We start from the raw sequence: 24,854 nt of genomic DNA, 5'->3' as shown, positions 1-24,854 counted from the left end.
GTACACTTTAATTCTTCTTATAAGAGCTAATGTTTTAAACAAAAGTATTAGATGCCCTTATGGCCTTAAGCTACTTTATTTTTTCAGTTTGGTTTTTTTTTCACCCCAATTTTTAAAGATTACCTAATTAAAAATTGTGTAATCTAATTTTTTTTTCCTAGGCTATTTAAAAACTAAAAAAGTATGCCTAATTGGAAGAGTATGAGTTTAGATGAAAAATTTGGACTTCAAAACATGTATGTAGAGATTACTTCTAGGCAAAATTGTATTTCCAAAGGTAATGTTTTTGCAGTTGACCCAGTGACAGAATCTGTTGTTATTGAAACTAAACTGGGACTAGATGTAATAGTTGGACATTTTATTGAAAAAGTTGCAGTCTTGAACAAAGAAAAGGAAATTTGCACAGGATTTGATTTAACAAAACTAATAGTGAATGGAAAAGATAAAACATTGCTTTCTCAAAAAGATATATTAAATAAGAAAACGAGATTGTTAAACTGGTTTAAAAATAATAGCATAGAAGTTCAAATGAAAAAAGATAAGATTTATGTGTTTAAAGTAGCCTATATTGAGCCTCCTTATACTACTGACTCATGTTTTTGTAAAAATTTGAAGATGCTGCACAATGTTAAAAAACTTGTTAAAGAGTTTTCCACTTGAATATATGTGTAAATATAAATTTTTAAAATTTGTAGGTAATTTTTCTAAGCTAAATGTTTGTAAAGTATTTTTAGTATAATTTGTAATAAGGTAATGTATAAAATTTACTCCTTTAGATTTTAAATTTCAATACACACTTAAAATGGATGAAATAGGAGTCATTGTTGCTACAAAGAATGTAAGATATAATATGTTTATCTATTTATTTTTACAGAGAAATATATTTTCACAAACGTTATTAAATTATCATTGTTTTTAATTTGGTTTGAGTGTAAATATTTTAAGTAGTAAGATGTTCAAGTTGGTTTAGCTCATAGTTTATAATATTTTAGTATGGAATTTGTGTATATCTTAGAATATGATTGTAGATTTACTTAGTCGTGATTTTCTAGATAATTGACAAAACAAGTTAATTATTAAAAACCAACAATATGTTAACAGAACAACCATAATGGTAAAAATAGATTGCAATTAACCAAATAATTAGATTACAGACTACATAGATTTAGGGCAATATACAAAAACCACAGTAACTTGCAGTTTTTAAGTTGTACATAAATTGTTGTTTATTTATTTTGGCTTTAAACTTCTAATGTACAGTAATCCTACTGTTGAGTAAACTTGTGTTTAAAGTGAAATTTTATCTTAATCAATTTTTCAGTTAAAACCATACTTTTTTAAAACATTAACAAGAAATACTTTCCAATATAACTTTAAGTTGGGCTATAAAATGTAGTAATTAAAACTACTACTAGTGTTTTTTTATTGCTTATTTTATTACACTTTTGGCTTACAAAAATATTTTTATATTGATAATTATTAAAGCACTACTTGTTAGAACACTAATGAGTACAATTACAAGATAAAAAAAAAACTAAATTAAACTCTAATAACATCAATAAAGACAGTGATATCATAACATACATTTGCATAGATTTTTATGTTATAGACTTACAAATTTTACTGACAAGAAGTTAAAGAACTAAAATAAGTTTATATATATATATAGCTTTTGATTTAAGTTTAAAATGAAATATTTGAAATAAACTCTGCATATTCACATTTAATGCAATTTGATATTCTGTTGTTGAGTTAAGCTACAAGATGCTTTTTATAGATTTAAACATTCCAAATTTTTTTAAATATAGCTGGTGAAAGTTGGATAGTACAATAGGTTCCTTATGAGAAGCGTAAACAAAAAAGGTAAAAAATACTATTTCACTAAAAATCTATCCCCTACATTTTTGAGATAATTACCTCTAACTTAAAGAAAATGTTCCTTGCAATATTTAAAAATTATGTGGGAACAAAATTTGAAAAAGATAAAAAAATAACAATTTTATGACAATAGTAACAGGGTTCGTGCGCGTCAGGCTAAATCAAGCTAAGTCAGGCTAAATCAGTTTTTTTGAAAAAAGTTGAAAAACGTCAGGCTAAATCAGTTTTTTTATTTAAAAATTTGAGAATCTCAGTTTTTCTCAGTTCAAATGCTTCAAAATTTTTGATTAAAAAGAATTGAGAAATCTTTTTAAGATCAAATTAAGATGTGAATTGATTTCCAAATAATGATTTAGTTAATTAAGACAAAATCATTCAGTATTTGTAAAAATAAATACTTAAAACCTTTTGTTGAATCTCTGAAAATTTTTTAAGAATCTTCATTATTTTGTTTTGACTAGATTATATACGTCATAATTATGAAAATTCATAAAAAAAAAAATACAGTTTAAACATTAGAGTTTAATTCAACAACTTGGCTGTTTATTAGAATTTCAATACTTGTGTAAGCGTTTCATTTTAAATTTTAATAAAACACGACAATGCACGTCGTTTTGTTAAAAATCTTCTGGTTATAATATTTTTACTAAGTGCTTAATTAAATTGAACAATTGTGTTTAGTAATATATATTAAATTTTAACACTAGTATTAGATATAACACTTATTTTAAAAATTATCACTGAATTTGTTATGTTAAGGGCATAAGGGGGTCAATCACCTTTTTCACAATTTAGTCTTATTTTATTGAATTGTAACTAAGCTATGATGAGCTGCTTTTTGCAGATTTTTAAAGCTCAAAATGTTTTTGAGATAAAGCTAGTTGAAGTCGGAGACTACAATAGTACTAATTAAGACCCCTAATTATCTTAAATGACTTCTAAAGAAGATTTTCTTTACTTTGAAAAAATGTCAGGCTAAGTTGGTCTCAGTCAGGCTAAATGAAAAAAAAAATTGCACACGAACCCTGTAGTAAACAAAAACACTTATTTTTAATTTTCTTTTGCCGTAAAGTGTATTAAATTTGTTAATTTTGTTCCTATAAGAGGTTTGAAAATGTTGCAAAGAACATTTCCTTTAAGTTTGAGGTAAATATCTCTAAGAACATTGGAGATAGATTTGTAGTTTGCACTTCTCATAAGGAACCTATTGTACTCTATGAATTTCACCCAGAAAATCTCAAACATTAAAAAAAAATTTAAACTTGTAAAACTTAATAATTTTTAAATTTAATTGGTAGCAAGTAGTATTTACAATAAAAAAATATTTTAGCACAGTAAGTTGAAAAGTTAGTAATACTTAAGTAATTTAAGGTTTGTCACATAACACAGAGTTGCCAAAAAACCTATAAAACCTGTAATTTTGAACAAAAATCATTAATAAAACCTAGAGTTTTAACATGCTAAGTAATAAAATTTTCATTAAACACTAAAAATATATTATAAAGTTAAAACATTTTCGTCTTCATCAAAATTATTTTAATAAAAAGCACATTTAAAGTAGCTTTATCGTATATTTTCACTATTTTTATACTATTTAACACAGTTTCTTATTTTAAACTTAACTTTGAACTAAAAATAGACCCAATAATGTGTACTGGAGGAAATTTTGAAAACCTGAATAAAATTTGCCAAAAATATTAGGCAGCCCTTATAACAAAAACAAGAATTCTTTTTTTTTTCAAGTGATTAGTTAACTGAATTTTTTATACTAAGTAGTTAAAAAACTAAATTTTCTCTTGAACTAGTAGCTTCTATATAGAAAACTTGCCAGAATACTTCAATTTTTCATAACCATTAAAAATTGCTGTAGCTAGTATAAACTTTTACAAATTAAATAAACTTTTAAAACAACAGATTCTATGTCATTTAAAATCAACGAAATGTAGTATTTGTTTTTACTGTTTATAATATTGAAGTTGTAATACTATGTTTGGAACTTCATTAATAAAATAGTTCATTGCTTTTAACAATTTATCGAGTTGTTAAAAGAAATTAAATTAAAAAAATAGAATGAAAACATTGATCCAAACTACAACCAAAGTGATGTTAAAGAAACAAAAGATACAGATAACTACATAAAGTATCAAAAGTTGCAAAAACAGCTTGAGTTTCTCGAAGTTCAAGAAGATTACATCAAAGGTTTAATATTTTAAATTATGTTTAAAAGAATTAAATCTGAAAACAGTTTTTTTCTCAAGTCTGTAATAATTGTTAAAATAAATGCTAATTTTCACCTGCTTCTTCCATTTTTTTCATTTTTTGTTAGCAGCATTTTCTAAAATTTTATAGAAATTTGATAAGTAAAAAAGTTTAGCAATATTTTAAGAAGACTATGTTAATTTTATTAACTAAAATTTACATCTATGAAACTAAAAAATACAGTATGTGTGTTTAATAAACTTGTACATAATAATCTCTCTGAGAGCTAATCATTTCTATCTTAGAAATATTTAACTTGATCTTTTCTAACTTATGTTTTTAATTTGATCTTGTTTAAATAGATAGATTTTTAATGTTATTTTTTTAAGTTGATAGTTTTTAACCTAATCTTTTTTTATTATTTTTTCCTAACTCAGAATGTCCCTAGTTTTACTTGAATCTTTTAGGTTCAGGAGGAAATTTAAATTTGACTTAGTTTTAATTTTGGTATAGTTTCAACTTAACTTAAGTACGAATCAATTTTGTTTTGTTTTCAATTAAGTTTTAGTTAGTTTTTAATTAGGATTTGTTTTTTAATAAAAATTTTTTATTATTTTTCTGTCTATTGATTCTAAACTCAATTAAATTTTGCTCTAAGTGGTCACGTTTCAAATAAAAAGTTGTTACAAAAAATCAAATGATGGTTTAACCCGATCATTTCTAACCCAATAATTTCTTACGCGATCACTTCTAACCTTGTAATTCTATTGGCATTTTCTCCTTTTCGAGAGAGCTATCTAGTATTTAAAGTAAAATTACGCTTAAAACTGGCTTTTAGTTTTGGCTGCGTAGCAGCAACTTTAAGTCATGGCGGCTTTTCGCTGCACTTAGTTTATTTTCAATCTTGTTTATCGAGTTTATTTCGCTTTTAGAACACTTTATGAGTTTGGTTTAAACGAACACTTAGTTTTCAGCTACTTTGGTTCATGTATTTTAGTCTTTTAAAAGAATTAATAACTCGATTCATTGGCTTTATGTTGTATAGTATTTTTATCGCCTTTTTGTTTCGCAATTACATTGTAAATACAGTCATTATCACAGACACGAATTACGTTCATTAGTATAAGTAACTTATTTTTTAAACCTTTAGTAAATAGTAAGTAACTCATATTGGTTTATTTAAATCAACTATAGTTAAAGCGTTAACTTGGGGACATCTATTATACAAGTTTAAACGCACGTTGCGTTATAAACCAGGCCCATAACATTGTAGAAGTAGAAAACCCCGTTAGCAACAACCTGATCACTTCTAACCCGATCACTTCTAACCCGATCACTTCTAACCCGATCACTGCTAACCCGAACACTTCTAACCCGATCACTTCTAACCCAATCACTTTTTTTTTTGATTTTTGAAAAGTCAGGAAAAGTCAGAAAAAATTGGGTGTTTTTGAAAAAATTCAGGAAATTTGACAAATTTTGAAAAAACATCAGGTTTTGTAAGTTCAAATTTACAAAATTCTTTATTTTGCTAGTCTTCAAATGGTAAAAAATTAATTAAATATCCTTTAAAGTCAGACTAAAGTTTAAAAAATTTTCCTAGAAATTTTCAAAATAACTTAAATTTCAATGCCTTCATCTGGTAGAAATTAATAAAATATGTGCAAAAAGAAAAGAAATGAAGCTTACAAACTATGGCTAGACTTAGAGAAAGTATTCTCTTCTACAAATGTAGTGGCAGCAGATGAGAACGATTTATACAAAATGAGGCTAATATTTTAAATTGCCAAGAAAATTAAGCGGTATGCAGACCAGATGAAGGAAACTATATCTTCATTAGATGAAGAGGTTGAAGTGCTAATAAAGAAACGAAGAAAATAAATTTTAGTTCGTAGAAAAATGTGTTTGATTAAGTTCTTTATTATTTTAAAGTTTTAATTTAAAAAGCTTGTTAATGTTACAGGGTATGTAAAAGTTCCTTATATGTCTTTTTGTTTAAAAACATTTATGTTGGGAAATGCTAAGATATTGTTTCTTTTTTCAGACAAGTTGTGTTTATAAGTTAGAAAATACAAGTGTTTTGCTGATAGAGCTGTTTATTGCAAATACATCAATCATACACATGTGGTTCAGGTGATGTAATCGAAGTTAGATGATTGAGTTCAGCAAAAAAAAAACTTAAGTTTTAACCTGTATAAAAACAAGATTGAAAGCTTTGTATAGTTTAAAGTGTTTGATTATGTATTTTACAATAAGTTTAAATTAAGAGTTTGATTTAGAAAAGTTGGGAAAATTTTAGTAAAAAGTCCAGAAAAGTCAGGAAATTTTTCTCAGCTAGATCTGTGGCAGCCCTAAACTTTTCTTGCATGATATTAAAGAAAGATTGTTCTCAAATATCATGCAAGACCAGATTAATTTTAGGAGGACAAGGAACAAGATAAAAAAATAAATTTGTATAGACCAAAACTATTTTAATTTAAAAGCTTTTCACATTTATTTACAGCTTGAATGAAAACTATTTATGTAAACAAAAAGTAGGAAAGTTACCATTCTGTATTTAATTGTATTCATTAAGGAAACAGCCAATATAGTAGGTATACTTGCTACCTCTTGTTTAGTTACGTTCTTTCGTTTAGTTACACAATTTTGCTGTAGACACAATGTGCGTAGATTCGTGAGGGGTGACTGTACTTTTTTCCTGTACATAAAACAATGCTCAAATTATTTGGTCCTTTGACCTGGTGCTCAAAGAATTTTTCGGTTATCGAGTTGCACACAACGGATACCTTTTAAATGTCTTGTCCAGGACCTTGTACAGTTAAATATAATTGTATCAAATTTATTTAAAAAAATACTAAATATCTCCCTTTTAAAAGAGAAAATCTCTTATTTTTTTTGAAGTTTTCTGAACTCTTGGAAAGTTTGAAAATAGGAAAATATCAAAATGCGTTTTCAATTAAAAGTTTCACATATTTAAATATTAAGCTTTTAATAAAGTTATTTTTTATAACCATTATACCAAAGTTTTCCATTAGGTGCGATATTGTTTTTATTTTATTAAGTCTAAGGTCAATATCTAATGCTAAGGCTATTATTTTTCAAATTTTTGAATAGGTGGCAATTATGACCATAAGTTTAGGAAACCCTACATTAGAGTTTTAAGTTGTTGTACAATATAAACTTCTAATGAATTAGTTTTTTAAATAAGTTTTTCTTGAAGTACCTGGTAAGCTCTTTAAAGTTGGTATATAAATAATTCATACTGATGGTTGGTAACATGTTCTTCATTATTTGTTGTAAGAGAATTATATTGGACACTTAAACAAATATATGACCATCTACATAAGTGTTTAATTATTATGATTGTACAAATCAGAGATTTGCAAAATGCTGCATGCTAAGCAAAAACTTTTGGCCCGCCACATATTTTTAGTTACAACACAACTATTGCAGTAAAAAAGATTGAACCTTTAATAGTAAAATATACAAATAGGATTTTTTGTCTTAATAGTAAACGACTGCCTAATTTTTAAATTATTCCTTTGCACCTTAACATTTTTTTTCTCTAAAGTAAAGTTTTAGAAAAATACCATGTGGTCTACAATTAAATTTTTTCGTTTTAAAAGTTCTACATATTAGGGATACTACAAAACTCTGGAATCCTGGAAAAACCTGGAATTTGACATTGTAGGCTTAAAAACTTGGAATTTGAGAAATTTTGAAACGAAAAACTACAATTTTAAACAAATTTTATATGTAAAGTAAGGAAAATTTGATTTGACACAAAAAATCTGTTATATAGATAAAAGCTTTTTGTCATCACCAAAAGTTTTTTATCAAAAACACAATTAATGTAGGCATCACAGTAGGCACGTATACCTCCTATGTGCAAAAAAACTTGCTTTTATTTCAGCTTAAAAAGACTCTGCTTTCTTAGCTTTTAGTATTCATTTATACTTAGTTATGCACTCCTGAGAGATAATTTTGACATATTAGCATTTTTGGTGTCATAAAAATTAAACGAATTAAATACATCTAAAATGTATACATTTTGCGCGTTAAAGATTTAATTTATCAAAAAGCTGCATTGAAAAATTGTTTCTAATGAAAGTTGTAGCTTTTACTTCAAAAATCAAAATCATGCAACTTTATGTTACAAAAATTTGCATAATTTATTGTTGTTTCTATTGACTACGTTGAATGTTTGATTTTGAAAACAATATAAATATTTTTGAGTTAAATTGTGATTTTCTTATACTTATTTTCAATGAAAGTTTTATGGGTTTACACAAGTGGCAACACATAAAGCAAAATTAAAAGACATAGGGAATGTGGAGCAAAAAAATTGCCTTGTGTGCAGTTATCACCCATACTTCAACATTCTGTTTTTGAAATACTAACATAACTGCATATTTTCATATTAAATTCAATAACATAAGAGGTAATTTAAATTGCTGTGTTCCTGCTAGGACGTTATCACGCGTCATTTTAGATGCTTTAATTTTTTCAGATTTGTAACTTTTTTGAGCTAGCTACGTCCCTGCATCACAGTATCTTTTCAATGTATGTTATACTATTTAACACAGTTTTTAACGTTAAACTTAATTTTAAACTAAAAATAGATCCAAAAACGAGTACTTTCAAAAACCTGAAAGAAATTTTAAAAACCTGAAGAAAATTTGCCAAAAACTAGTGGCAATCCTGACATATAATTTATTAAATGATTCTGGCAGGTTCTTCATAACTGTTTCATGTAACTTGTGGTATTATTAATCTTAATGTTTTTATTAAGTAATTTTTTTGCTGATTTTAAAATATTTGAGTGTTTACTGCTAAAATGTTTTAATTGAAAAAACATAAGTTTTATGAAAAATAATTTAGTTATGATTTGTAAAAAGTCAATTAGCTTTAGTAAAACGACTAATTTAATTAGGAAAAGGTTTTTTATTAGTCTATTTAATTCCCATTTTCATTCATGATACTAAAAACAAAAACCAAAAAGGATTGAACCAAGCGTGTGGTAATGAAAGGGTTTAAAAATTAATTTATTAGATCCATTACTTTTTAGGCCATAGGGAGGAAAATCACTTTTTCTATATCTGGATCTTAATTTGAATAGTTTTTCAGATCAGTACTAAACTATTTCTTTTATACAATTTTAATAGTTTTAGATTTTGAGAAACATCTGCATTTCATCACCTTTTTTCAGCTACTAGCTTTTTCCTGTTTAATTACAAATCAGTACATGAAAGTTAGTTTGATAGACTTCAACCATTATATACTTAAAATAAAATGGACTTGGTGACATACCATACAAACATGATGTGTATACTGAGTGAAAATCATCTTTAACTAACAAAATAAATTACTAGTACCTTAAAAATTTATATTATTAAATCTAAAATAAACTTAAGTGAAAAATTTTTTATTTTTATTTAGATTTAAACATCTATAAAAATAATTATTTATTTCTAAGTTAATTTTAAACAATGACAAAACTAAAAACATATAAACAATACAATTGGAAATATAACTAAAATTGATTCAACTAAAAACAGCCGTGTTGATGCTTATTTGACGTGCACTAACTAAACAATTTATTAGTTTTTTGAATGATCTATTTTAACTGATACATTTTTCCCAATTTGACATTCAACCAAATGAAATACACTTGCACACAAGGAAGTGGCAGTAAATTATCTATCAAAAAATATATCTTCTACTTTTTCTAGAAGAAGATAAAGTCTTTTTGTGCTTCTTAGTTTTCTTCTTCCGTAAGAAACCAATCGAATTTTTTTAATTTAATTATTCATATCTTAAAAAGATATGCTTGTTATGAAATTAAAGTAAAAAGCAGCTAACTTATAGCTTAGATTAATATCTAAAAAATTAAACCAACTTGTGAAAAAAGGATAACACCCCTTCACCCGTTAACCTTATAAAAAACCGATAAAAAGCTAAGTTTTTAAATTTTATTGACTCAAAGTTGCTAAAAGTTAAAAAGCTAATTTTTTTCACTGCCTTCTTATATGATTCGTCGGGCTTAAATTTTTTTTCAAAGTTTGATTTCAATGTCATGGCACTCAATGCACCCTGATGTCCATGTATAATTCATTTAATTTTTATTTATTTGAACATACTATATTAATCGTAATTCTTTACAAAAACTTAAACAGGTTTTATTTTGAAATTAATAAGACCATAAATTTACTAAATTAATACTTTTTGTTAACAATGTTAATAAAATGTTAAGCTACGAACCATAATGTATATGATTCCTTTTAGATGAAATGAAGAATCTCCGTAAGGAATATCTTCATGCTCAAGAAGAAGTAAAACGTATTCAGTCCATCCCACTTGTTATTGGTCAGTTTTTAGAAGCGGTAGATCAAAACAATGCTATTGTCGGTAGCACAACTGGGAGCAATTACTTTGTTAGAATTCTCAGTACTATTGACAGGTTATTTTTTAATATTTGAAGAGGCTAAATATTAACTTAGTTCTTGATTATTGTTATTATTACACATTCCAACGAACTTTTTTAGTTTGGATCTTTATTAACAAACCGTTAGCAAGCTTTTTTTTTTAAATCTACGATCAATTAAAAAAAAAAAAAGTATATTTTAATTAAATTTTTTGATACATTATTCAGTTTTTATTGCTGTTTTATTTTTACTTTAAATTGACTTATCGGATAAAAACAAAAATATATATTTTATTAGTAGATATTAAAGAAATTGCTTGCTAATGGTTTTTAATAATAATCCTAACTAAACAGGTTCGTTGGAATGTATAATAATATCAATTTGCATATTACTTATTAAATATTAATTTCAACACCACTTTTTATTTTTTACATTATATCTTAGTCAAATAAAAAAAGTAATGTACAAGTTGTTGTTATTATTGTAATTTGACCGTCGAGACATAAGTGTTCATTAAAAATAAAGTTATTGAGTGCTACTTAATACTAAACTTAATGTATATTATCAAATAATAATTTGCAAACTAGTAATAACAATTTTTAAGTTTCTTAATTAGAATTATATTATTCAATTCATAAACTTGAAGTCTTATAAATATATAAACCTTGCTGTATTTACAACACGTTTGTAAAGTTGTTGGTGAAATTTATTTTTGCAAAATTGCCCAAGAACTACAGTAAATATCTTTCTTTTTCTTTTAGTTATAACAGTAATTTATTTTTGTTTAAAAATTATTCTGTTGTTTTCAAATCAAGAATAATTTTAATTTCTTTTAGAAGCTTTGCCCCTTTTAAAAAAGAAGTACATTTGCTTAAAGTATAAATGTGTCTTCCTAAATGTTTAAAGATTTACTTAAAAGAAATTTAAAAAAAAGTTTACGGACTGTCCTTAAACCATTTACTTTGGTTATCAAAACCATACGGCACAACTAATAAATTTATATATTACTAATGTTACATTACTTTTCTCATGTAATATTAATAATATTTTTAACTTTTTTTTTCTTTTTCTAAGCATTTACCTCAATTGCCGTCTCTAGGTATTAATCATCCGTCTATAAATACAATTGTTTAAAAAAAAGTTATACATAGGCTTGGTTTTTTATTATCATAAATCCACAATCTAACAGGGAACTGCTGAAGCCGAATTCCTCGGTAGCACTTCATAAGCACAGCAACGCATTGGTAGACGTGTTGCCTCCCGAAGCAGACAGCAGTATAACCATGCTTTCTGCTGGTACGTTTTGTTTTTCTTATTGGACAGTATTATACAGTAAAAAAATTCTGATATTGTGTTTTTTTTCAAGATGAAAAGCCGGATATTTCATATTCGGACATTGGAGGCATGGATATTCAAAAGCAAGAAGTAAAAGAAGCTGTTGAGCTTCCACTCACCCATTTTGAACTTTACAAGCAAGTACGTTAAGAAAAGAGTTTTTTATGGAGTGTAAATTTTGTGTGTGAATTGAGCTTTTCAATTACTATAAACTATAACTGTATTTTTTTATTTAACCAAGTAAATCAATATACGTAAATATCTTGAATGTATTTAGATATAGATATTTGTTTTAACTATAAAATATTGCTCATTATACTGTAATGTAGAAAGTATATTTAAAAATAATACTAAAAGTGCAAATTACATAAACAACATTGCTCAGTGCAATATACTATATTATTATTATTTCACAAGGTCGGAATTTTTCCCACTGAAACCTTGTAATAGACAGAAAATTTATTTTTTTATTATTTAGATAAATTCAAGATATAAGTTTTTGAATTGAATTTTGAATAGCGGTTATAAAGAATTTTTAAAACCAATCTTCGTGAACAATTTCATTTGGCATTTCTATTAGTTAAAACATTGTTTAGTATTATCAAAAGCAAACAAAAAGTAAATAAAATTAAGCATTAGACTGAAAAAAATCTTGAATTTTGCATTAATCAGAAAATTTTTATCTTAGGAAAACGTTTATAACAAGACTAAATAAAATTATCGTATTAAACACTATGATTTGAAAACGGTAAATAAAGAGTGATAAAATATTGAAATTTAATATATATGCTTCAATTATAAACCAACAAAAACTGTTTTTCTTTCAATGAATTACATGAACGTTATTTATCTTATTATTTATACCTCTTGCAAATTGGCTTAGTGTTTGATTAAACTTGATGAAGTGTTTGTTGATAATCAACGTCAGAGAAAAAGTTAATCTTAGACAAGGAACTATTTTTTCTGTTTTAAAATATAAGTAGTTTTTAATTGTTTTGTAGTTTATAAAGTTTGATTTTTTCTATCATAGTTACTCTTATTGGTTTTACATGTAATATATTTTGAGTGCACAATACTTGAAAAAAAAAGTTTTCAAACTGAAATTATTTATTAATGTCTGAAAGATGAACAATAAAATCATTTATATTATTTTGAATTAAGTTTTGTATTTGTAAAGAGTTTTTATGTTTTTGTATTGATTTATTAACCTTCAATTACATCTTAAATATAATTTTTAGTATTTAATGGTGTTAAAGCTCTTTTTTTAATCTATTTATTTTTATTTTTTTAGTGTATCTTGAAGTGTATAAGCTCGTTACATTTGATTATTTTTCATAATTAACCTTTTGTATTTTTTATTTACTTAACTTGTTGTTGCTCCAGCTGGATTTCGCTTCAAGCATGTACAAAACTGTAGAGTAATTAAAAAAAAAACTTGGAGGGTAGTTAATTTTGAAAACAACTGTTTAACTTTATGTTAAAGATAAGCTTAAGTTAACACGTTGTAATCACTTTTTACTCGTTTAAATTTAAACAGATAGGAATAGATCCACCAAGAGGAGTGCTCATGTACGGACCACCCGGTTGCGGTAAAACGATGCTTGCCAAGGCGGTGGCGCATCACACAACCGCCTCCTTCATTCGCGTCGTCGGCAGCGAGTTTGTGCAGAAATATCTCGGCGAAGGTCCCAGAATGGTCAGGGATGTGTTCAGGCTGGCCAAAGAAAATTCCCCGGCCATAATCTTCATCGATGAAATAGACGCAATTGCAACCAAGCGGTTCGATGCTCAGACTGGAGGTAATTCACTTTTTTGACTAGAGCATGTGTATTATTTGAACTATAAATAAACTAAAATTTAACTTACAGCTGATCGTGAAGTGCAACGTATTTTGTTAGAACTGCTCAATCAAATGGATGGTTTTGACCAATCTGTCAACGTTAAGGTGATATTTGTTTAGCCTAATTTATCATTACTTGAAAAGAACAAAAGAACTTATGTGTAGTTTTTTCAAAACCTTACTTCAACAACACTTTTCAATATTTGTATTAAATAACAAATCCTATCATTTTTACAGGTTATAATGGCAACAAATAGAGCTGACACATTGGACCCAGCCTTGTTGAGACCTGGAAGATTGGATAGAAAAATAGAGTTTCCTCTACCTGACAGGCGTCAAAAGCGACTTGTGTTTTCCACAATCACCGGAAAAATGAATCTCAGCGACGAAGTTGATCTTGAAGATTGTTAGTTACCTATAATTTTATGAAAATAACATCTTTTTAAACATATGTAAAGTAAATAGTATTTAATTACGGAATAAAATGTATGTCTGAATAGGTTAAAATTTAAAAAAACTGAAGTTTCTTGATTGTACTTTATTTGATTGATCTTTGATTGATCTTTATTTGCTTAGTCTAGGACTAGTTTTTAGATATATATGCAATGTTTATCTTAATTGTGTGATAAAATGTACTTAGATTAAGCTTATGATTTAAAAAGCAAAGCAGTTAGATTTCTGATTAGAATGCGTTTAAGCACAAATAGTATACAAGACTTTTTTTTTTTGAAATTTATTATTATACAAATTTTACGAAATGGACTTATCATTAATATTTAATTAGTATTTGATTCAAACTTCAAAATAATAATATTTATATAAAAATTTAGTATAATCGGAATTTTTTTCTTTAAACTTGGTACAAATTTCTAGTACTTTTTGAGAGTTTTCATTTTATTTTGTTTAATGAAAAAAGTATTAAAAGAAAAATCAGTACTTAAGATGTAATAAATAGTTACATTTTACTTTGTAAATATTTCCTTAGTTCAGTAAAATAATTGAATTTTGTTCTCGATTAAAGATTAAAGCATGCTTTAAATAAAATCGTTTTTTTTTTATTATTTAAAAAATAAAGATTGTCGAAGAGTGCGTCTACTCTTATTCAGCAAAAAAATTTTTGCTTTATTTCTACTCATTTATAGGCAAAAATATGTTAAAAAGTAGAAAACACCTTTATGCTGGAGCTCTTTCAAGTTCAGCATAATTTGAATGTGTAGATTTCTTTCAAACCAGACTACATAAATTTTGGCAAGAAATTTTTTGTGTAGAGTTGACATTTAAGTGGAATAAGTTTTAGGTATTGTAATAATACACTTAATTTTGATGTTTGCCTTCTTTTGTTATTTTTAATTTTGTGTGTAGTTGGTTTAGAGGTTAATATACTTAAAAAGAAATAGATATGATATGGTAAGTAACTCAAATTTTACTAAGTATTTGCTAATGATAGAAATAATCCAACTATCAGGTACTTTTATGTCCTGTACACATTTAAAAGTTTTATAAGTTATTTATTATTCTTAACCTTATGTAGAAATTTTATCCAATAAATATTTTAGATTTAAGATGCTATCAGTTGATTTTTCTAACGTTCTTAAATTGATAATTTTAGTGTTATAAACCTTAAATATTAAGATTTTTTTTTTACCATATCTAGTAAATACAAAGTAATTTTATAAATTCCGATACTAGCTTTGTTCGTTACTGATTTGTGTTTATATTCGCAATATGTGCAGCAAAGTTTTACTTTCAGTTGTGGCTCGCCCTGACAAAATTTCAGCAGCCGACATCAACGCGATTTGCCAGGAAGCCGGAATGCTAGCAGTGCGTGAAAACCGCTACATTGTCCTGAGCAAGGACTTTGAAAAAGCATACAAAACTCAAATGAAAAAAGATGAACTTGAAATGGACTTCTACAAATAAATGTTTTAAAAAGTGCCAATATTTGTTGTAAAATTTAAAGATTTTTTGTGAACTGCTTAGTTTTTGTTTTTAACAGTTCAAACATTACTAATATATGTAAAATACATTTCTCTATGTTTATAAATATGTTTTGCTTGGTTAAACTTTTATTTAAAAAAAAGAAATTTTAAAAAAATGTGTTAAAATTATTATTTTAAACAACAAAATAATAACATTTATTTTTTTAGTAAAATTTTAGATGTAGTCATGTTATATCTTTATAAAGTTGTAAATTAATAAATGAGTATGACTTTTTTCACACAAGAGCTGTCAGTTTTCATATTATTGAAAAAGTTTTTTTAACAATTTAAGCTTCCTAAAATTACACAATTATTTTTTTTGTAAGAAATTGAACTAAGGTTTTAAATCTTTTTAATGTTATGACCTATAATTTTTCGACTACTTTTCAGCACAATTTCAAGAAGCAAAGTATACAGTAGTAGTTTTTGATGACAGTTCAGCAACTAATAACAATAATTCTCCATTCTATTATCAAAAGGGATTATTTTGTAATCAGTAACCATTTGCGACTTGAATTCACAACATTTACAATTTAAATTTTATTTATTTTTTACCTAAACTGTTTTCAAAACTTAAATTAAAATGTTTTCTAAAACAGTTAAAAACGTTTAAATTCTATAGATTGTGATTTAGGTATAAAAGGTTTCTTTAAACAAGCTACTGTAACAAAAATGAGATGCTTCGGTTTTTCTCGTCTGGATAGTATTGGTTCTTAGCTGTTGAGTCTATTTCGAGCTTCAAAATATTTGAGTTGGAAGTAAAAGTTTGTACAAGTTATCGAAAATAGCACTACGCTTTGAACTTAACAATCCACAACTCTTCGAACCGTTTGACGAGATGTCTTCTATGCAGAAGATGCTCTGGTCTACACAGCAGGTATACTTGTAAATGAAATTTACAACACTTTTACTAGAACACTGGTAAGTTTGACTTCTTATTAACTGTGTTCATTCTGGTTGTTATATATAGTAACCGTTGATTTTTAGGGTGCTGATAAAAACGGTGACCTGTAAGTTTTCTAGCACCATGTAACTTTCATGCTGGCACCATTCGATTAATAAAAACTAGCCCAGTGCAAACTGTATTGGAGCCAGAAAATGCATTTTTTTTCTTAGAAATTTTGCATATGAAAAATTTAAGGAAAGTTTTATGGATGCTCTTCTTCATTTTTTGAAAAAAAAAACGATAAATTCAATAAACTGGCCCGCGAGGTGTTTTCAGTTTGGATTAAACTAGTTATAAACAAATAAAGTCAAGCACTTAACAACAAATGTTTTGAACAGTGTTCTTAATTTTATATTAAGTTAACATAAAATGCGTCGGCATGCTCCAGTTGTTTAACGTGTTTTTGTTATTAAAGGTATTTATGACTTATAGTGTTAAAGTAAAATTTAATCTATCGCCAAATTGTTTTTTTCAAAAAATTGATAAAATAGTTCTTTAAGTTACTAAAACCGGTTTTTTAGCCTACTTACCCTTGCATTAAATCTTACAAAATAAAAATTTTATTTTAAAAGATCTTTATTGACACAGAATAGCGAAATTACGAGGAAAGCGAATATTTTTAATGCGCCAATTAGATAAAGTTATTTATTTCTAACCTATAGTATCGCTTTTTTTATGTAAAAAGGAAGAGGTGTTACTAATTTGAATATATAACCTAAAACTAATGATGCGCGTTTCACCGAAGCTCCTAATTAATATTTTCTTAGTTTTGTTAATCTTTATATAGTTCAGTTGATATTCAGATTTCTCAATAGTGTTAATACCAATTTTTGTAGATTATTATTATTTTCTTAATTAATTGACAAAAAATTCTGAAACGTGTTTATCTAGGGCAGGGGTCGGCAAACTGCTGCCCGCGAAGGGTAAATCTGCGGCCCGCAAGCAAGTTATATTTTTGAATGGAATGCGGCCCGCGAGCATGTAAATGTGGCCCACTGAGCAAAAATATACTTCAAATTTGTTTGATAAATTTAGTTTTAAGTTCCTGTATAACATTTTGAAACAATTAAAAGACTTAACTGGTTAGAATTCTATCAGATTTTTTTTAAATTTCATAATAACTTTCTTCTTACAACAGCAAATTATTTTCTGAAAAAAGAGTGTAAAAAGTGCTTTGAATTAGTAAGATAGTTATATAATACTTATTTGATAAAAATTAAATGCAAATGTTTCCGTTTTGTACAAAAGTAATGCACAGTAATTAACTAAAATGTCATTTTTTTACAGATTCTTTTTTTTACACGTTTTTTATACCTAAGTTTCTATTACAAATGTTTTAGTTCTAAATTTTATATTCTAGCTTACACAAAAATATTGAGGATAAGATTGATAATAATAAGAAATAAGGTTAATTTTATTTTGGTTTCGACACCTTTGATTTTTTAGAAGTTTTCTTTGCATTTTAAATTAATTCCTATGCACACCAATGAACAAAGATTCTCATATTTTAAAACAATTTTTATTTAATACTTAACGAGATAAAAATTTGTTTATGCATAGTTTTCTAACATTATTGTTTCTACATGTAATATCCAAGTGTGTATAGGCACATTTAAAACAATATATATGACATAAATTAAAAAAAGGTTTTGTTAGTATAATTTTTGATTTTTCAAATCATGTTTTATAGCAAAGTAAGTTAATTTTTATGCGTTGCATACTAATATAAACAGTTGCTGGCTGTTTTTTGGAACTATCTATTTAATAAAAACTAGACTGAGAAATGGTAATTTATTAAGTTTGTACATTTTTAATCAATATAGTTCTAATTCGATCAAATAAACAAGTAAAAATTTCCACACACTCAGACTATGACTATTTGAAGACTTCAAATCTCAGGCCAATTTAGTCACTTTTCAGTTTTTGGCTTGAATTTCTATTTGTATGCTAAAATATTAGGCTAGTTTTGGTCACTCGGACTGACGTTTTTTCTTTAAAGAGTGATAAATTAAATTTATGATGTATGTTTTGTTCAATGCAAGTCTTGGTTTGAATTAAAATATACTTTAAATTTTACGTCTTTTAGCTGATATAATTTGAATTATTATTTATACTAATTGTATACATATAAGTGTGAACAATTAGTGTTGTCAAACAATCCCGAAAAAGCTTGGAAATTGAGAATTTATACTTTAAAAATCTGAAAAAGCCTTGAATTTGAGAATTATCGAAAACACCTGGAACTTTAAACAGTTTTTACATGTAAAGTAATGAAATTTCGATTTAACACAAAAATCTACCATATAAATATCTTTTATTAAAAAACACATTTAAAGTATCTTAACAGTATCTTTTAAATTTTTCTATTTTATTTAAGACCGTTTTTTTTACCTTAAACTTAAATATATACTAAAAATAGAAGCAAGAAGTTGTAGTTATTGGTGCATTGCACCTTTGCTTTTAAAATGTCTCTACCTATTGTTGTGCTTTGTATTGGAAATAAACCTAGAAATTCTTTTAAACGTTAAAATAAGTGAAACCAACTGTAATAAAAGCTCTAAAATTAGAAATATCTATTGTTTCAGTTCTCGCATCTTAACAGATTGATTCAAGTCCTAATTTGGTTTATGCGGCTTTATAATTTTCAGACATTTCCTAAACACGACTTCTTGTTGATATTGAAGAAATAAACAAAAGTATTTTACTAATGCAAACACAAACTATTTAGATAAGTTTTCAGCTTTTAACGGTTTCTTTTTTTAGTAATTACTTTTGCTACTTTATAACTTGCCTAAACAGTTTTTTCTGATCAGTCTGTAGTAACTGAAAATAATTATGTGCTTTGTTGAAACTGACTTAAACGATTTTTTTTTGTTTCTCGCAATAATTCCCAAACTAACGTATTATAGTTCTTATAGCTCGTCTTATAATTCACATTTGCTCATTTTAAACGCAATATTTTTATTGCAGATAAAGAATTGTTATAATGCTCAATAAAAACTAGGTTTTTCTAATTCATTAAGATTAATAAATTTTTATACATTTGTTTAAAATGTTTGACAACTTTACTGTCTATTCAAGCTGAACTACAAATTTTTTTTTAATTAAAGTACCCTCTCGCTTATTTACGCACATTGTGTCCCCTGAAAAATGCGTAAAGATACGAGAGATTGTAAAGGTACCAAGACAGGTGAGAGGTACCAAACATATTAACTATAATGGCTGTTTTCTAGCTAAAACTAGACTGAGGACTTTTTCAATTTTAACAACTTGTTAACTTAATTTATAAATATGAAAACAAAAGATAAAACTATACATATATTAAAAAAAAAGGATTTGAATTTATATAAAACCTATTATATAAAACATCAAAAGAATATTAGTGATATGTTTACTAAAAAAAACAATTAAGATTTGTGTTCAGTGTAAGCTCTATATTTATTAAGTACCACTGCTACTTTTTGCTAGGAAGTTTTATTAGATTTTTTTTTTGATGTTTATTCATGTATAGATCAAGAGTGCTGTATTATTTATTTGTGTTTTAAACTCTCATTATTTCATTATACTTTTATTATTTAACACAGTCGAATTTCTTTCAAAATTATAATAAAATTTCTAAATGTTAACAAATTTTATGATATAATGAGATAGAACTAAATGTTATCAATTGGTCAAGGAACATAAGTTTACAAAGACAAAAGGTATAGAGAGGTGAGTTAGCATTTGAAAACATATTTTAAAATAAAAGATCAATAAACCTAATTTGTGCAATATTAAAAAAAACTAAATTTTTATTTTTTGATTATTTTAGAATTCTAAAATTCGTAACTATTAACAATGAATTAATTATATACAGTAACCTTTCGCATATTTACGCACTCATGACGTTACGCACTCTCGTTTAAACTTTGGTATTTCTTTATTTTGTTAGTTTTATTTTAAACAGGGTTGCCAAACAAACAGGGTAGTTTAATTTTTTTTCAAATTCAGACTAGGTTAAATCTTTTTAAGAAATTTTTAAAAAACTCAGGTGTATCTAAAACTTTTATTTCAAACACTATGAATAAATCTACGAATTTTCAAAATAGTTTTTATGACTGTAGTGTAATTTACTAATTGTAATTTTTGTCTATTTACATATTGTACTTTTTATAATAAAAATATATTAGTTATGTATTTAAGCTTGATTAACAGAAAGTTTTTAGATTTTCAACTTATATTAAACTTTTAATATAATTTAGACATTTTTACTTTTTAAGTGGCAACCGTGTAAAAGACTATTTAATTACGAATAAGGTATTTTATTAAAGTATTCCAGCTTTAGTTATGCTAAATTTTTTTATTTATGTTTATCTACAGTATAAATAGGTCTTGATTTTATTTAATTGACTAATTACTGAATTAATATTGTAAACTATTTAAGTCACAAAAACAATTTCTAAAGTTAACATTTTTTTAAATATGAAAAGGTGGTTCATGATATAAAAAATGTATAAAAGTGACCCATAAATGTTTTTCAAGGTCGGTTTTTATAGAGACTTCCGTTGTAATCAAAATAAAAAAGTATTTGTTAAGTCTAACTTATTAAGTATCTAAGAAAGTACATATTTTATTAAGACTTAAGTATATTAAACAATGTAAATTATATCACAATAGATATTTATACATTTAATTGGCATTCTATGTGTGGCTAAAAGTCATTTAAAGTTACTAAGTGAATAAAAATAAAACTATCTCTGGTGTAACCAAAACTAAAGCCAAAAGATTATTAAAAAATCACTAAAACTAAAACTGTGGCCCACGAAAATTTTGAAAACTTGAAATTTGGCCCGCGAGCACCAACTGCCTGCCGACCCCTGATCTAGGGTTTTTTAACAAATTACTACATTCGAAAAGACATCATTAAAAACAACCAATCCTATAGCAAAAAACAAAAAATAAATACAAAACTAATATTTAGTTGTAGAATGGTTTATTGATTCTCGGAAAGGTGCAGTCAATAGTTTAATTTTAAAAAAAACTTGCTTGGACTTTACAAATAATTTTTAAACATAAAAATTATTTGAAAATATCTTTTATTAATGAGTTATGCTAGCTTTGTTAAAAAATATTTATAATTTAGTAAAAAAAAATGTTGTATGCTAGTATAAAACTTAAGAAAACTAGACCCTGGCCATTTATTTTTTATAATCCATTTATTTAACTTATCGTAAAAAACTGACTTAAGTAAATAGTATACAGAAAAAGTTATATATAGACACAATTTTCTGATGCAGTATTTATATGAAGAAAAAAGATATTCGTTTTGCTTTTAGTTTGAAAAATTAAGTGCTAAGGGCTTAATTAAAACTTAACATTATAACTAAGTTTTTATAGTTATTAAATTACTTAATTATATTTCAGAAATTTCCTGAAAATAAGATTTATAATTAATCGAATTTTTATTGCTCAATCAAACAAAAGATTTTAATGCAATTACAAAAATAGGATACTTTAAACTTCATATTCTTGGTTAAAAACAAGTAATCTACCGGATCTAAATATACTTTACTGTATTAAAAATGTTCTATAAAGGTTTTATTAACTTTAAATAAACCAAAGTAGTTTTATATAGGTATTTTTAATGTCCTTAAGTTTAAAATTTTTAGTAAGTTGTAACCATTTAATTTGAAGCAATCGTAAAGTTAGTGATAGGGATTGCGCGAACGCATGTTCACCTTGTGATAAATTGTACGGCCGAGTTGTTCACATTTGGAACAATCGCAGAGGTCAGTTTCACCAATGTGCAATGACGTAACCTCGCCCTAAGTCAACAGCCTGCCTGATTGCTGTTAAGACGTAAGTTTAATTAATCATAAATTAGTCTATGCGCATCCAAAAAGCAAGAATCTTTAGTTTGTGGCTTCTTTTGCGACTTCAGGATACGAGAAAAAGTAGTGCAAATGAGACAGTATAAGTAAAAATAGGTCGCTTCGTTTAACTGATTTGAACAATAAACATAACGTGTTTTTTTTTATAAAGAAAACTCTTACAACCATTTCAATACTTTCCATGCTTTTCTTTTTGTTAGAAACTGTAATTTTAGAGTATAAAATTGTTACACATATCCTTATTATATGATTCAACTCAGCGGCTTCATGTGGGGGTTAGAATTGTAGCAGATGCTTCACCTAAAAAATTAAAAAACTGGTAATAATTTTCACAATATTTAACTGTTTTAATGGTTATTTTCAAATAAACTGTTGTTTAAAAAAAGTTTGCTGTATTTGTAGTATTATTATCTTATAAATTAATTTTTTAAGACATCAAATCAATTATTTCCTAATAGTTAAAAATACCCTAGCACCAGACACCACGTTTCGCCACTGATTTGACGAACTGTTTTAGCACCAAAAAGTTTTACAAAAATAAAGTACATACAGCTTTAAATTAATATTATAATTACGAGTGTTATTAATAAAACTGACATTTCTTGATTATCTATCTCAGTAGAAATACTCTTTTTTTCAAAAACTTTATTTTTTGACAAAAAGTACCTCCCAGTTTGCTGACCCTGACCTGAGAAAAATTAAAGGCTTTTTTATATGTATATACGGAAGGCGCGCAAATGCAGCCGTTCGTTTACCATAAATTGTAAGACCGATTTCGAACAATCGCAAAATTCAGCTTTAACAATTTTTAGTGTTTAATCCTCGCTCTAGTCCAGGGTGTCCCAAAGTGGGCATGACAGATATTTAGAGGGCAATGAGTAGTAAAGGGTGGGGTTACGAGCAGTAAAGGAGCCACAGGGGGTCATGAGATCATAATTTGAAACTTACACTATAAATTCTAGAGTTGATGATGAAGAGCAAAAAAAAAAGGTATTAAGTGTTTTTAATGGTAGTTTTTTGAGCAATCTCGTTGAAGGGGGCAATAGCGTTTTTAACTTTTTTTAAAGGGGGCCATTTGAAAAAAAAAGTTTGGGAAATCCTGTTCTAGACTAACTGTCTGCCTGATTACAGTTTAGGCATCACCAAGTAAGTTTAATTGTAGAGGTATCAAATTCTAACCAAACTTTATGTTGTGTTCTATCGATTTGATTATTTTATATCTTTTGTATTGTACGTCACAAGTTATGAGAAATTTAGTGGGGTAGAAACAGAAAATGAAATAAACTTTGAATTTGTGCACTAAATCATTGGTAATTCACGAAATTTAAGCCTGTGTACACTAAACTGAAATAAGGAAATCTTTGCACCCCAAAATTAAAACTCCCTTAAAACAAGCCAAAGACTTTTTAATTTACTTTCTTGCTCTTCATCATACATTCCAGAATTTTAATATAGCTTTAAAACAAATTTCGTGCACCCTGTGAAGAACTGTATACTTTTTTACTATATATAAAGTGAGTAAAAAAGTTTAGCTACAGATTTGCAACAGCTTACCAGTCTTCGCCATGCACCAGAACTATTGTTAATTATTTTTTCAAACTTCTTCAGGGAATACACCAAATAAAAAACTAGTTCAAAATAGTAAATAACATTATCTTAATAAAGTAAAAAGTTGTTAGATGTAGATTGAAAAAGCATTGTACAATAAATAAATCATTAAAATGCTTTATCATGTTATTTTTGAACACAAAAATAAACTTCAAAAATAATAACTTGTGAAATATTATTGTGTAAAATTAATATTTCTATAAAGTTTTAGCTGGTAAAAGACCTCTCGGTCATCGAGCGCACACCCAACTTAAATGAAAACTGTAATGAGCGATACAAGAAAAAAAACTTTTTAGTCAGAATTTATTTGTTAAAAAAAAAAAACTATGAAATATAAGACTATAATACTTTAATATTTTCAATAATTTTCTAAACAAGAAATATCTATAAAAAAAATTTACATAACTTATTCTAACATTAGAGAAACTTAAAATATATATTGTTCTCTATGTTAAAACTCTAAAGAAGAGATTAACTCATAAGTACTATAAAGTTTTATTTTTATAAAACTATTTTGTTGATCTAGTACTGTAAGATTTTATTGATAAATTATTTATTAAGTTTTTAAAACTTAAACTTTTAATTATTTATTGATATGAAGCGAAAAAAAAAGATTGAAATCTGAGAACTTTTTAGATTATAATGTATTATGTGCAGCACACTTGTTAGAAAATAATTGCACAAAAGGCACACTTTTTTTTTTTAACTTTGAATCACACATTGTCACACACTCAGCTACTCCTGATAATTCAGACTAATTTGAAATTTTAAAAA

General features: G+C 26.2%; 1 protein-coding gene and 1 pseudogene across 2 annotated transcripts; one reads left to right on the top strand and one right to left on the bottom strand.

The window, feature by feature from the left end:
• Positions 1 to 167: 167 nt before the first annotated feature.
• Positions 168 to 15,891, top strand: LOC145838334 (26S proteasome regulatory subunit 6B). 2 transcript variants are annotated; one of them, XM_082945908.1, is made up of 9 exons: positions 168 to 838; positions 3,948 to 4,077; positions 10,363 to 10,537; positions 11,692 to 11,798; positions 11,869 to 11,978; positions 13,375 to 13,636; positions 13,706 to 13,782; positions 13,915 to 14,083; positions 15,428 to 15,891. In XM_082945908.1, exons 1-9 carry the CDS (start codon positions 803 to 805, stop codon positions 15,595 to 15,597), a joined length of 1,236 nt encoding a protein of 411 aa, XP_082802034.1. In that variant the 5' UTR covers positions 168 to 802; the 3' UTR covers positions 15,598 to 15,891. The 2 variants fall into 2 exon arrangements, with proteins under 2 accessions (XP_082802034.1, XP_082802035.1); XM_082945909.1 differs by lacking the exon at positions 3,948 to 4,077 and having other exon boundaries at positions 775 to 838.
• A 6,402-nt stretch (positions 15,892 to 22,293) lies between these two features.
• LOC145839638 (U1 spliceosomal RNA) lies at positions 22,294 to 22,448 on the bottom strand (annotated as a pseudogene).
• Positions 22,449 to 24,854: the final 2,406 nt, after the last annotated feature.

This window comes from Thalia democratica, chromosome 6 (genome assembly GCF_965202585.1).
Source record: "Thalia democratica chromosome 6, ktThaDemo2.hap1.1, whole genome shotgun sequence".
In the NCBI taxonomy this organism is placed as follows: Eukaryota; Metazoa; Chordata; class Thaliacea; order Salpida; family Salpidae; genus Thalia; species Thalia democratica.
The sequence above is the reverse complement of the archived record's forward strand: the minus strand, read 5'-3'. Positions and strand labels throughout refer to the sequence as shown.